At 38.2% G+C, this 17,691-nt stretch overlaps 2 protein-coding genes across 2 annotated transcripts; one reads left to right on the forward strand and one right to left on the reverse strand.

Annotated features, from left to right (window-relative positions):
- Window positions 1–230: 230 nt before the first annotated feature.
- Window positions 231–5,740, reverse strand: gabpa (GA binding protein transcription factor subunit alpha). The gene is made up of 10 exons (XM_062431219.1): window positions 5,286–5,740; window positions 3,014–3,113; window positions 2,778–2,922; window positions 2,520–2,604; window positions 2,170–2,394; window positions 1,861–2,055; window positions 1,616–1,672; window positions 1,366–1,488; window positions 812–1,004; window positions 231–670 (listed from the first exon to the last, which is right to left on the reverse strand). Exons 2-10 carry the CDS (start codon window positions 3,088–3,090, stop codon window positions 448–450), a joined length of 1,323 nt encoding a protein of 440 aa, XP_062287203.1. The 5' UTR covers window positions 3,091–3,113; window positions 5,286–5,740; the 3' UTR covers window positions 231–447.
- Window positions 5,741–8,635: 2,895 nt separating this feature from the next.
- Window positions 8,636–15,514, forward strand: u2af1 (U2 small nuclear RNA auxiliary factor 1). Its single transcript, XM_062431710.1, has 8 exons — window positions 8,636–8,702; window positions 10,160–10,247; window positions 11,479–11,545; window positions 12,100–12,149; window positions 12,581–12,679; window positions 12,805–12,938; window positions 14,941–15,033; window positions 15,183–15,514. The coding sequence occupies exons 1-8, from the start codon at window positions 8,659–8,661 to the stop codon at window positions 15,313–15,315; spliced, it is 708 nt and encodes a 235-aa protein (XP_062287694.1). The 5' UTR covers window positions 8,636–8,658; the 3' UTR covers window positions 15,316–15,514.
- Window positions 15,515–17,691: the final 2,177 nt, after the last annotated feature.

Consider the following 17,691-nt stretch of genomic DNA (forward strand, 5'->3'; position numbering starts at 1 on the left):
AAATGGAAAATATGAAAATACAGTTGCCCTTGTGGCTATCAAAAACATGAAGTACCGGTATATACAGTGGAAACGATTCTAAACTACAGACGAGGAAAATATTACACAAAGCTCCAATCTGGGTTTCAGTCACACGTTCAAGCTTTCAAGCACGTTCAAGCATTCACACACACACACACGCACACATTCACCCCATCGTCCTGAGCACGCTTCTGCTCTTGGTTAGAGTTAAAGAAAAGCTAAAAAAAAAAAAAAAAAAACTTTACCTGCCTCAGTCTAACTCGAAACTTGATTCTGTAAAGACGTCAAAGTTAATCCACAGTGATCGCGGATCAGCGTTCGCATTTCTGTGCCTAATGAACAAAGTTGAGTCAAACAGAAGAAAGTTGGTTTGATTTCCAATCATTGGTGGAGAGTAAATTGATGAGCGCTTGGATGCAGCCTCCTTCAACTGTCCTTGTCAAGTGTAGTGGTGGCCAGGGTCACTGTTGTGATGGGCTGAGCGATGCCGTGCATCTGCATGCGAGCCAGTTTCTTCTGTTCACATTCAGTCACCAGGTTGTTGAGCTCAGCAGCACTGTAGCCAATCAGAGTTCTCAGGTCGCACACAAATTTGTAGACAAACCGCTTGCCCTGCACCTTGCTTATCATGTCTCCATCGTAGTAATACCTAAATGACAAAAATACAGTCAGAATCTAGCTGCGAAGGTTTATCGTCATGTGTTTCCAATACCATCTCCACCATTTCCATGTTTTCAAATTTCAGTGAAATCTCCATCACAATATTTAAAAACAAACAGAGGAAACAAACCTGAGAGCTCTGCTGAGTTTCTCATAGTTCATTGTTGGCTTGTTCTTGCGTTGGCCCCATTTTTGTGCCACAAGCTCAGGCTGGTTGAGTTTGAACTCCCCCTCCTCGCCCACCCAGGAGATGCAGTCTCTTGCATCTTTGTCTGTCAGCAGCTCCAGCAGGAACTGCCATAACTGGATCTGCCCATTGTTGCCTGGAGCCAGAGAAACACGAGATTCAGTTTTAATGTTTTCACAGACTCTGCATTTGATGAAGACTGAACCAAAGCCAAAGATTGCCATAACCCAAAGACCTTTAGTTTACTGTCACACAACAAACAAAAGCAGCAATACCTCATAATTGAGCTTTTGGCACAAATAAAAAACAACAAAAAAAGACTGAAAAATCTGCTCTGCGTATTTTGACATCTGTATGCACCTGGACAACTGCTAAGCAAAGCAACTTTATTACCAAATAGTCAGAGCAAGACAGAGGTTTCTCAATGGACAGAGCATTTACTGAAGCACTTAAGCTGCTTTATAAAAACTACAAACAAAACAGTCCCTGTTCACTACCTGTGCGGTTGCCAGGTGAGCTGCGCTCTTCTCCTGAAATACGGGGCGTTCTGGGGCCGCGATTCTGCTTCAATACCTTTATGGCAGTGGGTGTGCTGACCTGAGCCGGGATTATCTGCACAGCTGGAGACAGACACAGGAAAGTTAGATTGATATGTCAGTGTGTTTGACAACCTGAGTAACTTGTGACCGGCCAGATCTAGTTCATAGCTGAGTGTCTGCAGGTTTCGGGACCTTTTGTTGCACTTACGTTGATCAATGGTGACAGTGGCATCCCCTCCTGACTGGTCCTGGCTTGCCAACACATCTGAAATAAATACAAAAAAAGGGGATAAAGATAAATTCTGCATATAATCAAAACATGACTCTCCATAATACAAAAATGATCCAACTTTGTTCCTCATTGTATGTCTGTTTACCTCTAAAAAACACTGCCAACCATTAACACTGTGTATACTGGACACCAACACTCTCAAATAGCTCCCTCTGACTTACATTTGCGTAGAAGCTCCAGGTGACTCCAGAGTATTTCTCCATTAGGCACTTTCTGAAGGAACTCGTCCTGGCTGAAAGAGCAGAGGTCTCGCCCTGGGATGTGAATGCTGCCAATTTCCATCTCATCAATGTTAAATTCCTTCATTACCCACACAGCCCAGTGGATCACCTGGTCAGCGGTCCAGAGAATGGGGTCTGAGGAGAGAGAAAGAAACCTCATATACTAACAACTACTACAGTATATATATTTGTCTCCATATTAAGGATTGTTTTTCCCACGGTAAGTTATTTTAATTAAGTGTCTCTTACCGTATGGTATGCCGAGGCGGACCTGCTCTTTGCGGTAGCCTTCAAGTGCTGCGGCCCAGCGTGTAACCTGCTCTGAAGTCTCATCAGACAGGGCGGATCTCTCCACAGCGATGAGTTGTCCCTCCTCCACCAGAGTCGCTTCCTCCCCGGCTGCATCTGGATCGATCACCACCTCTACCGTCTCCACCGGCTTCACAATTTCCAATATGTTCAACTTCTCCTCACCTGGACAAGATCAAACACACAATTAGTGAGTAAGCTCGATGTGTGTATGTGCAAATAAGTGACCTTTGACGCATGCTGGCAGTCATTCATGTGGATTTTGTTATGGTTTCTGGTTAGATCGGTACCTGGTTTGGTTATAATCTGCATGCTGAGCTGCACTGTGCCATCTGTCTTTACTCCCTGATCGAAGAGGCTGTGATCAGGGTGCAACTAAAATGAAGACCACAACAGAGGAATCAGAGACAGAGAAGTCAATATATGTTGTAGTTCAAGGTAGGACTGATCTCCTGACTATTAGACTGACATTGCACACCTGAGCACTGTTTTTTCTCTCTACATTAAATCATGAAGAGATGTTGAAATGTTCTATTAATTTATGTTACCTGAATATCCTGCAAACAGATCTCATATGCATCCAGTGACATCTGGATACGGGGCTCCAAAAGCTTCTTCAGATTGCCGATTGGCTCGTTGATGTCGATGTCTTGCTGGATCAAATCTGATGCGGTGATGGTGTGCTCCTCAACGCTACAGGTAAAAAGAAAAAGAGGAAAGAATTGTAGATGTGTAGTTGCTGCAAGTGCAACGGTATGTGATTCAAATTAATATATTTCCTCACCCTTCCTCAAGGCACCCCTGTTTCTCCCGTTCATCGATCTCGATCTCTATCATCTCTTCTGGTTCACTTTTCGACATTCTCTTTTCAACAGAGAGCCAAGCTGCAGGAAAGTAATGACAGAGGTGTTTAACAGTCTTTATTGTGACTAATTTGAACATATCTTATCAAAAACATTTCAGAAGGACCAAAAACATCAGAAAGGAACAAATACACAGTAAATGTTATTCACAAATATTTTTATGATGTTCCATGATCTAATGACTCGATATCTCGATTGACAGAAAATGGACAACAAATTATATATATATAAAACAATTAATCATTTATTAATCAAAAACGTCAAATACTGAATTATTTCAGGCTCTCAAATGTGAGGATTTGACAATTTTCTATGTTTTATATCGTTGTAAAATCAGTATTTCTGAGGTTTGAAGCACTTTAAATTGTCTTATAGTTGAAATGTGCTATACAAATAAATGTGCCTTGCCTTGTTGATCATTTGACAGCACGTGACCTGAAGCTGCTACATTGGGCTCTGAGTTTTCACTGTGATTTTCAGACATTTTATCACCAAAGTAATGAATAAAAATAAGTTATTACAAAACAGATAATAATAATAACAATAACAATATGTTAGCTAAATTGTAGCTAACCTAAAGTGGATTTTGGGGAATTTTACTATTTTTCAAACTATCCCAGAGTCAGAAACGTATAAATGCCTTCAGACAGATCTTTATTATGTATAGTGTAGTCTGAGGTATGTCAAACAGCAGTATCAGGCTATCTTGGGTGTTGATTGTCTATGGGATCAAATCATGATCTCATAGGCATCGAGGAAGGGAGCAAAACTAAGCAAGTGAACTAAGGAGGCGTGTGACCTGGAACCATAATTTTACTGCATTTATTTGCTTGAACACTTATTTAAATTAGTAACTGATCAACAAAACAGTTTCAAAGTAATTTTATGTTGATCCACTAATTATTTAATTGACTTAACAGGCACAGCTCAACTGTTCTTTAATGACATAAAGATTAAAAAAAAGATTTTAAATATCTTCTCACTATCAAATAACACACACATAATGTTTATCTTACAAAGAAAAGTTGCTGCAGTGATTATTTATTTATATACAATTAGAAGCCCAAGTAGTTTTACTAACTGATGACTCAATTATAACACAGAGAACATATAATAGCTTGAGTTATATGACAGTATGTAAAGTGTGCATGTTGTGAATGTGAGACAGCAGTGATAAAGGCCTCTCAGCCTCGACTCCTCATTGGCCGTCTGGGACAGTATACTGACTGCTCCAGCTGCTAACATTAGCCCACTCGAAGGCGAGGCTTTGGCGTCTAAAGGCCAAATGCTAGGCCATTAGTCAACAAAAACAGTGACCAAACATAACTACACAACAAGGAAAGCACACAAAACTAAGATTTAAGCCTCGGACTACACGTGTCGCTGCACTAAAGCTGGTGAATAGTTGCAGGTCCGGGGCGAGGCAGCCCGTTACACAACCGAGGGCACCGTCGAGCTAAACAACCATTTAATTTATCCTAAATACGTGTCGCGCTTCATAACTTTAACATTTTTCACGTTAAATCGCACTTTAACTCTGCGAGTAGGAAACTTTTAAAAACGGAAATAGAATAAACGGAAACAAAACAGCATAGGGCAAATGGAAAGGAGCCGGAAATCCTGGCTAAGGTTTACTGCGTTGTTAAGACTTCCGAGAGCAGCCGCGATAGTAACACGACACGAGCTTTTAGAGGAAAAATAAGACCACAGAGCAGCTCCGACAGCACCAATACTCCAAAACAGCACTCTCGGTTAACAAGACTGCAACTAAAAGGAGAAGCAAGGACTAAACAGCGGTATTAATCGACTCTGGATGTATACGTACTGTGTGTTTGTAGCCGGACGGTGAAGCAGCGAGCAGCTACACAGTTAGCAACAAAGCTAACACTCAACTGGTACAAGAGTTTGTACTGTTTCTGATTTCTAGATCACACCGGGGGCTGATAACTAACCCGTAGACACTAGCTTTAGCCTGGCAGTAGTTAAAGCGAGCGTTGTGTGTTTGTAAATATAGGCGGCCTCCTCCCAGTAATGCTAACAAGGAGTCGTCAACAACAGCTAAGCTAAGCTAGTAGGCGACAAAATAGCGGGAAGAGTCCCAAAGCACGACAAATACATCTCCCGTCCAGATGAACACATTTTAATACATTTTTTCCTCCAATACAAACGCATCTTTCTTTGAATTTTCCATACCTCTTAAAAGCCAATCCTCAAAAGATCTTGGTAAATGTTCAACTGTGGGAGATATGCAGCCAAAATTCTCACACAGTCGAGTCGATTCATGCAAGTTTTTGGTGAAGTACACTGAGGAGGGGCGGAGACTAACCGGCAGCACTGAACTTACTCTAAAACTTCTACTGAAATACACATGTCGACTTGTCTTTATTTTTTATCGTGTACTACAGTCTTGGTGTATTATTTGTTTTTGGACATGTGGTCGGTAGTAAGGTGTGCTCACCGGTTTAAAGTTTGGTGTGATAATAAACGAGGCCTGCGTGGTTTCCCATTAGCGTTAAACTCAACTGATCACATTAATTTCTCAGTCAATTACTTTAAAAATATTGCCCTTTTTTTCTCTCCACCAAGTAACATGCTCTATCTTCATTGGTGATTTGAATTTTCCCATTGTTTGGTCCAAGATATTGAGTAATCAGAAGTCCAGTGTGATATGTTTAACTATTGAGCATGAATATTGGTGGCAGGGCTGATACTGGATTATTGGGGCTGATGCCAATTACGCAATAAAAAAAAATCCAATAAAGATATATCAGTGAATATTTTAACAGAATATACACATAAGCACACATTTTTGTAATGATCACTTAAATATGGTTATCAAATTATTGTGATAAAGATGTGTAATGGATGCAGGATATATGGTCGGGTCTAGTTCAGTGTGGCTTTGTTAAGGAATGTACACCACGTAACCATATAATATTAACACGTTTTAAAGATAGATATTGACATAGGCTCCCTCGACAAAACCTCAATTATGGGTAAAAATAGATGTTCACCATGGGGCCATTTCAGTAATTTACCACACAGCCTTTGCCAATTGCTCATTTATGTGGTTTTGAAATATGTAGTATTAGGTGTTTAAATGTCTTTGGTAAAACAATGTGACGGTTGTATTAATGTGTTTTTTTATGGTGCACACACAAGACAAGTGGAAACTGCCTAAGTGTTAGTTTAGTTTATTTCGGTCACCGAACTTAAACACACAAGTACAAAGCAATCAATCTTATGTCCCTTTTCCTTGTCCTTCATCTTAGTGATACAGATGAAACTATGTGAATCGTACATAGGTTCAAACTGTTACATTTCTGTTAACATGCTGTGAAATATTATCCAAAGGACAAACCAAATGGACATAAATGTGATAAGTGTTGTTTTGTACATGGTCTGCTGTTTCTGTTTTTACTTTTTTGCCATCGAGTTGTGAAACAATAAATTTATCTGGATAAGATCCATCTGCTCTCTGTCTTTTCTGTCAAAATATTACTCCATGGGGATGACCAGGGTTAGTCTTTTTATTTTATTAAACATGATAAAAATGATATCACTATATAAAATTCAGAATATTGTGGAAGACTATTTGGATCTCATGAAACCATTTGTATAATCTGTGCTTTAATTGGAGAGTGTCAATGCGCATTAACTTTCAATACTCCTCAAACCACACAGGATAAAGTCGGCTCTTAGAAATCTGCATTCACATGAAATCACACTTGGTGGTCTTTACAGTGTAACAAAGGTAAATTAACAGTATAAGATAATGTAAACAATCCAGAAGCAGCTTGTTTTAATGCCACCCCTAACCCTAACCTATACAGCCAGTGCCTTCATAAATAGCCTATTTGCCAAGACAATTTCAAATCTCCGTTTAATACACATTTTTTAACTAATTGTACTGAATGATTTAATTGTAAAGGCATCTATATCACACTGTACAATTCACAACGTGCTGCCATCAAAAATAAATAATCTACAGTATATTTCTTCTTGTCAGACTGCTTTGATGATGGACTTCTGTCTCCAACCAGGGAGGGAGGTTACTACGTATTCACGTAGCCTATACACGGTGTCATCTTTACTATAAGTACTGACAGTAAAAGTCCACTTCTGATTTTATTGAATACACTGATGACTTTTCTCACGTTAATATATAGACTATGGGGACCATCTATCTATCTATCTATCTATCTATCTATCTATCTATCTATCTATCTATCTATCTATCTATCTATCTATCTATCTATCTATCTATCTATCTATCTATCTATCTATCTATCTATCTATCTATCTATCTATCTATCTATCTGATCATTAATTTATGTACTGTATGAAAGCAACTCTTGTTTCGAAAATCACAGTCGAGCCGGAAATGGCCTATATTGTCGAACATTTCCGGTTTGGATGTCTTGCCTTCAAAAGTACAAAAACCCACGAATTAAATAAAAAAAATATTTATACACTTTAACTGCACACATACATTTTTAAAAAATATTTTAAGGTAATAATAGTGACCAGTTTTAGGTGACTTGTACAGTGGACATCCAAAATTCAAAAATGTTCCCATTTATCAGATCAGCCTGAAATGAATTAGATACATTAACTGTTTTATTATCCCAGAGCAAAACTGGTTTACAGTGTAAAAAAAAGTAAAAATCATAATGTGTTTATATTTAAGACTACAAAGCACTGCTCTGTACTTGTTAATGATGTGCAGTGATTTGATATCAGTGTTAGTGGTGCATTCATTCTAGTGCAGTCCATTATACAATAACGGCTCACTTTTATCCTTCAGTTTTCTATCTTGAAAAAACAGTTAATTACAATTAAATTAACAGTGTGAGGACAGTACAGACCACTGAGTGTATTCTGACACATCATTTGTGTATTAACCAAATATCCTGTACAAGAGTTGGCAGAATGATGTATGTAAAGAGTTTGACACCAGAAGCCTCTATTCACATTCATCTGCTGAAGGATGAAAGTTTCTGTGTCCATCTCTAAGTTTAAGGGGCATACCTATGAGCATGATTTGTAGCATCACAACTAGTTTGGAGCCAGTATATGATTTACTTAAGTGTGATGTGGAAACCTGATGCATCCAGTGCACATACACTGAGAATGGACTTTACAGTGAGGTGGGTGACATTTTTTATCCAGCAGCTTGACTTTTGAAATGAAACATATTTGCATATTCATAGATTCTGATCTTTTTTAATGAGATAGAAGGAGAAGATGCAATTATAAAGATTTATAACAGGGGAACTGAACATCTTTTGTGGAGAAACATGTCAGAAACAATTCATTATTCCGTCATAAGGTTTTTAGATGTCCTAAAACATGTCACAATTCAAGGCTTTTACTTATAAGTAAGGAGTATTTTTAATGCAGTATTGATATTTTTACTTCAGTAAATCACTTTGACTAATTAGTTAATTAGTTATGTTTGTATATATATTTGCAGGTTGTGTGCAAGGGGAGGTTAGGCTTTTATTGTGAAGGGTTCAGGACGGAAGGTTGTTATTGCTGTTGCTGTTTGAACAGACCGGCCAAGATGGCGGAGTACCTGGCGTCCATTTTTGGGACAGAAAAAGATAAGTAAGTACTTTATATTGCCTCAATCTATTGTTAAGTAGTTTTTGTTAACAATTTCCCACAAAAGCCTTCGTTGACTAGCGCCACTGCATATGTAAATATGTGTTGTTTGCAGCCTGTAGGTGATACAATGGCTGTGGCGGCTAATGCTAGCAAGCTAACAGTACAATACCGCGCCGCCGTTGCTAACCTCACGTTAGCTTTCTGTTGCATCTGGTTGCTGAACAGTGCCGGGGTGGTCGTAAAGCACAGCCAAGTTACTTTTCCTGAATTAAAGTACAACGACCTTTCCTGGTTAAAGGTTAAGGTTAAGCTGATACTCTTGCTATCCTTTTTACCTTGTAGCCGGAGAGAGACCGTTTTTTACACCCTTTGTTACGACCGACACGTCTTAAACAAGTACATCTAGCGTTATGCGCTCAAAATTAGCTTCTCACTGCCTTATTAACCCAAGCAAACTGGCCCCCAAACCCTGAATATCTTAACCCTAACCCCCTTACCGTGTGATTTCACGATAATTATCTTAACGTTAAAGGTAAAGAGTGAGAACAGATGCTCGACTCATTCATTAACCTGAGTGTTTCCCATAGAAGTAGCCATGGCATCAAATATCTTTGCTCTAGCTAGCCCCACCAACTCTTTACAAAATCAAATAATTGGCAAGTATGAGTGGGCACTGTGCTATGGCTGGGTGCTGCTGGGGATTTTCTGACATTGGATATTATACAAGATCCAAGATATTAGCCATAAAATAACTTTTTCTAAACAAAATGATCTAAAACTAAACCATGACAAATCTTCAGGAACAAAGTCATCAAAGAATAACATAACATCATAATGCACCTGACCGTGCATCTGGTACTTGACCCCATTATGTCTGTACGTCTCTTTTGGTGGTGGTTTAGTGTAAATGAAGCCAATAGGAAGGAAAATTACACCATCTCATGCGAGTCAGATCATATCTTTCATCTGACAAGATGATGGTCATGCATAGATGGAGCTGGTGATGTATTTATTTTAGCCTTGTATAACACAGATTGAAATGATTGGGAAATAATATTATTGTGTACTTTCAGGCAGCACATTTATCTAGATGTGTAGCACATCAAAATATAAATCATTGTCAGACGGATGTTTCGAAGCCAGCCAGAGTTCAGACCCAGGCGTGCCAAGCCTCCATGCTCACATAACACACTGCTGTCAAGCCCACAGTGGAAATAATGTTTTGTGTAGTTTGTTTTAATCATAACTTTTGTTAAGAAACTTAGTGTGGGTTATGTTGAAATAATTGGAGAAAGAATTGACATCAGATGTGGATTTTCAAGGCCCATGAAAACAGTGTTATTTGCTCCATCATCAAGATGATCAGTTTTTCTTTTTCAGACCTAATGGTCCAGATAATTTGTATGCTATTATGTTTGCCTGATCTCATTTTCATTATTGCCTCTTTTTTCCCCCAGAGTGAACTGCTCTTTTTATTTCAAAATTGGTGCCTGCCGACATGGAGACCGCTGCTCCAGATTACACAATAAGCCGACATTCAGCCAGGTAAGATCTTTTTTTTGGTCCCAAAATATCCTGACATTTAATTTCTAGATGATGATAGTTATTCAGTGTTAGTGTCTAAACAGTAGATAAAACAGTATTTTTGTAATGTATAATAGACATGATGATGCAATTGGTGTTCGGGCTATATGAGTAAAGTTGATTTGACTTGCACCTAGTTGCAGGTTTTGCTGTGATCCGCACACCCTAGTTAGATCTTTAAATCCTACTAAGACCAGGCAGACAACAGGACAGGTGTGAAGGTCTGATATTCCATCTCAGTGGTATTTACATAATTCAACTTTAATAAAACTTTATTCATTTATTCTGGTAACACTTTGTTTGTGAATTGGATGAACAATTCGTTTTTTTCCTAAGTAAATATTAGTTTTGTCTGCTCTGGCGTTATAGATTATACAATTTATAATTTTAATTATGGGAATATACAACTCAAAAATTCACATAACTTATAAAACTCACAAAATATTAAGAAATTATTTTTAAAAACCACAAGCAGAATGTTGTTAAGGCTCTCCTTGGCCTTAACTAACCAACACTTTTACTGAGCTGTGAATGTCAGAACTTTTGTTTAGTGGTAGTGATTGACCAGATCAAGAGGATGAAAGATGCTTTTTGTTTTTGGCTTAATACAGAAATTAATATGTCAGAATACACACTGTCTGTGTTGCTTATTTAAAAACTAAGTAAACCCCTAACCCAATTCCAGGTATTTGATATATAATTAGTTACAACCCTTTATACCAAAATGTGGAAGAAAAGAGAAGTTCAAACCTTGACTTGTTTCTCACCTCCACACACCCGGCCAACCATGGGTGGGTGTGTCGGTTTGGGAAAGTTACAGTCACACACAGATGCACATATTCAAACATCTAAAAGGTTTTTGACGATCTTAGGAAGACAGTGATGAAATAATTGTTTTGAAAACACAGTGGAAGATTGCTCCCAGGCAGTACTTGTTTATTAATAGTCAATAAAATCATGTATTGATGTGTCAGGACAGGCTCTTGGTCTGTTGTTGCATTGAAATCAGAAATTGTTTACTTCACAGTTTAAGTTATTTTCTTTTAACGATTGCTATTTAACATTTCAGTGTGACTGAATTGATTTTGCTTGTATTTTTGACTGTTTTTAGTAATATCAAAAAAGTACTGATGTTGATACTCAGGCCTAATCCAAACAAAATCATCTTGATAATGTACATCTTGTGTTTCAGACAATTGCCCTCCTGAACATTTACCGCAACCCTCAAAACAGTGCCCAGTCTGCCGACGGTCTAACATGTAAGTGTTAATCTTTGGCCCACAGAAATGTAACTTTCTCTAAGATTATACACTAATGTTTTTCATCCCTGCTCTAAGAACAATGTAAAACTGCATAGGTAATTTATGATCACTCTGGTAGAGGTTTGTATTGACCAGCAGATAGTTTACTAAATCTAAATCTATTTGTTGTTTATCATGAAAACAGCATTAAAGTCCAGAATTTAAGTTTCTATCAGTTTGTGATGTCAGTGGTATTTACATAATTCAACTTTAATAAAACATTATTCTTTTATTCTGGTAACACTATTTGTTTGTGAATTGGATGAACAATTTGTTTTTTCCTAAGTACATATTAGGTTTGTCTGCTCTGGGTAGAAGATTATACAATTTATAATTTTAATTATGGGAATATAAAACTCAAATACACACTGTCTGTGTTGCTTATTTCAAAACTAAGTAAACCCCTATTCCAGGTATTTGATATCTAATTGACAAGAATTTGTTGCAGAATTTATGAAATATATCCATGTTGTTTTGTTTTTCTTATCATTATTCTCTGTTATAACCTACAGGTGCCATCAGTGACATGGAGATGCAAGAGCACTATGACGAGTTTTTTGAGGTAATTCATGCCATTGTAAATATTGTCTCGTGTAGTGCAGTTCTCAAATCATAACTGCACCATCTTGCAACTGGTACATTTTCTTTATTTTTACAGTACTCCGTCAATTTGTAAATATTGATGAAAAGTATTTTCTATTTTATAATATCAGGGAATTCTCACATAAAGCATTGGATGGTGTGTAAACCATATGACCTGGCTTTTATTATTGCAGTATCCATTTTACACTAAAACACATGTAGCACTTGGCTTATATTGCCATTGAGTTAACTTTGCATGTCCACCGTATCGACAAGTATTCTTTGTTTTAAACAATCGAACAATGAGAAAACAGCATTATTTACATGTTTATACTCAAAACCCGATTGAAAGTTGAAGTTGTCGATTTGTATAAAAAAATTTAATTTAATTTTTCTCTGCTGTCCTCTCAGGAGGTCTTCACAGAGATGGAAGAAAAGTATGGAGAGGTGGAGGAAATGAACGTGTGTGACAACCTCGGGGACCACCTAGTGGGAAATGTGTATGTGAAGGTGGGTGTCGGGCCTGAAAAGCACATGTTGCTGCTATTGAAATGCCCTGTCTTTTAGCTCATATATGCAGAGCCTGTGATTTTCCTCCTCAAGTACTCTGTCTGTCTCTTGGTGGTCCTTTGTAGTTCCGTTATGAAGAGGATGCTGAGAAGGCCGTGATAGACCTGAATAATCGGTGGTTTAATGGGCAGCCCATCCATGCTGAACTGTCTCCTGTCACAGACTTCAGAGAAGCCTGCTGTCGCCAGTATGAAATGGGGTGAGTGTTACGTTACAGAACAGAGTTTATATACTGAATACAATGGAGTCCAAAAGACTGAGACCACCCGTCAACATACTTCTTTTTTTGTTTGTTTGTTTTGAATGTAATACTATATTTTTCATGACAAATGATAATATGAACTACATCCTTGGCCAGGGTCAAAATATTAGAGATTTTGAGTGTGGTCTTTTGGACCCCACTGTATATGAAAAACATACAAGTCTGTCCAGAACAGAACAATGCTTTTATCTTAGAAATAAGTTGTGTTTTTTCTTTTTGAGGAAAAGTCTTGGCTTCAAGTTTTGAGGCTTGATAGAAAGGCAGTCATCATTTTTTCAAACCTGGATATTCGTACACAGATGCTGACAATTTCAGCATCACAAAGCAGCACTGAGGGGACAGATTCACAGTATCAAAATCTTTCAACAGATCAATAAATAGGTTCTCACAGTGTTGCCTTTTATCCAAAATTAATTCCTGATGAAAGGAGTATTTTCTAACTCTGTTTTCATCAAATTTATTTTCTTATAAATAAATCAATTCTTGTGAACGACCGTTGTCATATTTTCAGTGTTTTATAGGTTCCAACCTAAAGCTTTTGTTAAGAGTCTCTTTATAAGTATAAGGCTTAAAGTTCTCTGTCGCTACGACAGATTTCCGCCGATTGGACTGCCAAAAGGCCGTAAATGAGATCAATGCAGATCCGATGAGAATTACACAGGTATAATAAAAATATATAATGTGATACCCTACATTATTATCACAGCAAACACAGCAGACGTGGGCAGCCCCAGAGTCAATTTCCAAATATCAATAAATTGTTATAATGGTGTTGGAAGCAAGCAGACCATTAATGCATCTAAATTACTGAGTGAAGTTGCAACAATTCTCCACTGCTATTTGTCTGGAGTTTGTTCTGCTACTTTATTCCACCTCACTGTTCTGAATAAAAGGTCCGGACACGGAATGGGTGACAGAGTTGCTCCATCAGTAAACGGCTACAGAGGTAGCGGCTACAGGATGCTGTTTTGTTAGCTGTGGTCGAGTGAGGTAGAGAGTGAATGAATAGAGGGAGCGGTGACAGTAAGAAAGCCGGTGAATCAGATCATTAAAACGTTATTTTCTGATTGTTTCACAACGGTTACCTTCAACAGCACAAATAAATTTCCCCACACACTTCCACTCAACTCTGCACCTCCACCTCAAACCTCTGAATCTGCTATTTAAAATTACACAGCAGCGATTTTATGCTGGATTTGGGTTAGGGTTAGGTTACTAAGAAGAGTCATTAAATTTAATCCACCCAAAAAACTAGTGGTTACTTGATTTTCATTTTAAAATACAAACGATAAAATTGAAATACAAGCTTTTTTTCTTTTCCTGGTCAAAAATGGATGAGCAGAAATTTAAATTTTTCATATTTAGAATAATAAAAGATAAAATCACTGGCAAACAGAAGCTGCAACGGTCTGACGGACTGTTTGAGTTTTTATAATAACCATTTTCTGAAGCTCATAAGGTGCTTAAATAAAACACAAACGATTTTTGAACATTTATACCTCCGACCCCCACTGTCGTTATACAGACCGCAGTATGCCTTATTATTGCCTTTAAGCTTTTCCATTTCATTTAGAAAAGAGCAGCAATGGTTAGCGGGTGAAATATAATCTTGTTCAGCAGGAGAACAATTTGCCTTTTTCTCAGCTGTTTCTACCTTGTTTTACTTTAAATCCTAGGAAGAGACCGCAAAAGGGTTTCTATCAAAAGTTAGATGGTGAACAGCTTATGACTTGGCTGGGAAAAAAGATTTTTTTTGCTCTAATCCCTGTAAGTAAATCTTTGGCTTTTAATGGCTCAATTTCCACATCAGCAGAGCTCGTCTGGTGCAGCTGCTGTGTGAAACGTGTGTCTGCGATTGACAGTTTTCACACCTGATGCAATTCTTCTGTCATGTCCTTTTCTTATCTGCTCTAAACTAAGTTCCTCTCTCTCTCCATAGGGAATGTACTCGTGGTGGCTTCTGTAACTTCATGCATCTGAAGCCCATCTCACGTGAACTGAGGAGAGAGCTCTATGGGCGCCGGAGGAAGGGGTACGAATATAATCATTACCTTTACGCTCACTTAGGGTAAACCTACCCACTTATTTGTGTTTGCAGCTTATAAAAGCAGAGCGGTCTCAGTCGGGATTTGGAAGTATTGATTTTTAACAAATTATAACCACCTTTCTTCACTTCAACAGCCGTCATAGGTCTCGGTCACGATCGAGAGAGAGACGATCACGTTCAAGGGACAGACAAGGTCGAGGAGGGGGAGGGGGCCGTGACCACGAGAGACGTCGCTCCAGAGACAGAGAGCGTTCAGGACGATTCTGAACCACAAGCCATGACTACTTGTCCTTCCATTCCTGTTTCCCCGTAACCATCCTCACTCTTTTTTTAAGTTTGTACCTTTCCCGATCTACTCTAGGACGAATTGACAGGTACCTGATTTTGAAGCTGTGACAGCATTGATGAATTGATGTATTTTGTTGATTTCTGAAATGACTTTCACCTCATTAAATTTAAAATTTTTACTTAACACAAATGGTTTATGAATCTCACTTCTCATTACCTGAATCTCTAAGTTAGGGTGCCAGTACATCTTTGTGTAAATGTACACACTGACTGTTACACCAAACATGTAATCTTTTAGTCTTCCAATTCATTTGAGTGCACAGGTTGCTTTTTCAAATTAATAGTCTGTTAACATCACCTGATACAAATAACAATGGTTGACATTACTGGTCTTCAAACTCATAGTTAATTAAAACAGCAAGTACAGCGGGGGAAATAAGTATTGAGCGTGCCAACATTTTAAATAAGTAAATATATTCCCAATGAGGATATTCACATGATATTTTCACCGGACTTTGGTATTCAAGAAATACACACTCAAAGAAATCAAAACATTAAAGTCCATAAATAAAGTTATGTGGAATGAAAAAAAAGTATTGAACACGCTAACTGAAATGTATTTAATACTTAGTGGAGTATTAATTTTGTTTGTGATGACCAGTGATGGGAATAATGGCGTTATAAATAAACAGCGTTACTTTTTTCAGTAACAAGTAATCAAATAAATGACTGTTTCTCCCTTTACAAAGCTGTTACCATTACTGCCAAAAAAATGCGGCGTTACTTCTTCAGACCTCACTGAAGCGGTTTTCTCTCTCTCTCTAACTCCCTGCCAAAGAGTGGCTGCATTTAGGGGCATAACCAAAGACAGAGTAGGACGCAAATGAGACACAATCTCCCGGAATCTGGATCGAGCAAGCAACAGTGCGCTGTAGAGAGTGACTGCGGGTGTGTGTTTATGTGGCTATCAAAGCAGCGCGTGTGAGAGCAAAGCGTCCTGATACTGTAGCTCTGTGTTGCTGCTTATTAGACCAATGCCCCCCCAATGCCGGGTGAGCGTGCCTGGAGGCCATGGCGGTGGAGTGTATTGCTTATTGTTTTCTCTGTGTCAGTTGTACCTGCTGCCTCCAAGTCTTTCTGGAGCCCTGGTCAGAAATCTTGCGAGGAGTTTCCTGTGCATGGCCGATTGACACGTCCAGATAATGGCCTCAATAGTCCTTACTGGAAGTCAACAAAAACTGTTGACACATTCAATACTTATCTCCCCCCCTGTATTTCATAATTTCTGAATCTTCCAGTAAGGAGTTAGTAGTCATTGATGCAGCTGAGTAATGAACTCTAAACAAGCAAAAGAAGTCTGTACAGAAAAACCTCCTTTTTTCTTGTGGTTTATCTTTTTGTCCACTCAGGCAAACAAAGACATCATTCATCCTGCTGCCTCTTGGGCTCAGTGCTCCTATCTGAGGTGTCGTCCATTTCTCCCACAATAATACAAGGAACTAGCAATAAAAAAATATGGTGTAATAAAGGGCCTAGATTGCATCAAGTAAATAGCTCCTGCATTAGCTCCACCTCCTACGTAAAAATGCCTGCTGATTACACTTTGTGTTTAATTAAATTGTGAATACACAACTTTTACTTGTGAAAGATGATTTATACACTGTGATATTGCTATTTGTTCAGTTATCAGTAAAGGAGTAGAAATGTTCCTTCCACACTAGTGACTTAACTGTTAAGTGGTTGTGTAAGTCGGTGAATGCTGATTGGAGAGAGAAGCAGAAGCTGCCTCACGTCTATTATAGCAGAAGGGTTTGGGGATGTGGGCTGGTCCAGTCTTTGAGCTGATAGGAGACCCAGTCAGTCCTTGAACTATGCAGCTGCTGTTGTCTTGACTTTGGCTGACATACAGGTGAGTGCACAGTTCTTTCAGTGGTAGTGGTAGTAGTAGTAGTACGGGGAGTAATTATCTCACTAGTGTTTATTTTGGTTCTTATTAACAACAATTGTCCAAAATGAATACACAAGAAAGAAAGAAATACCAAGAAGGCATATTAAAAGATGTTGGGGATTGACTGAAAAGGTGTAGATGGAAGCTTATTACACATTTTTATGTTTGCAAAATGAACTAAACATTATTAATTCAGACCTTAAAGTTTTTTGTTAACATGTCTGAGCATAGCAACATTTCAGCTACATATCAATTTTAAAATTGTATAATAAACCACACATTCGCTCCTTTTCAGGTTTCTTTTAAACATGTCCACAGGGTAAAGTCCCTCGAAGGAGGACAGTTGCTACATGTTAAAGTTACATGCATAAAGAGCACATCTGATCTGGTGCCAGGCATTTATAAGG

The sequence above is a fragment of the Scomber scombrus genome, chromosome 13, assembly GCF_963691925.1.
Source record: "Scomber scombrus chromosome 13, fScoSco1.1, whole genome shotgun sequence".
NCBI classification, from domain to species: Eukaryota; Metazoa; Chordata; class Actinopteri; order Scombriformes; family Scombridae; genus Scomber; species Scomber scombrus.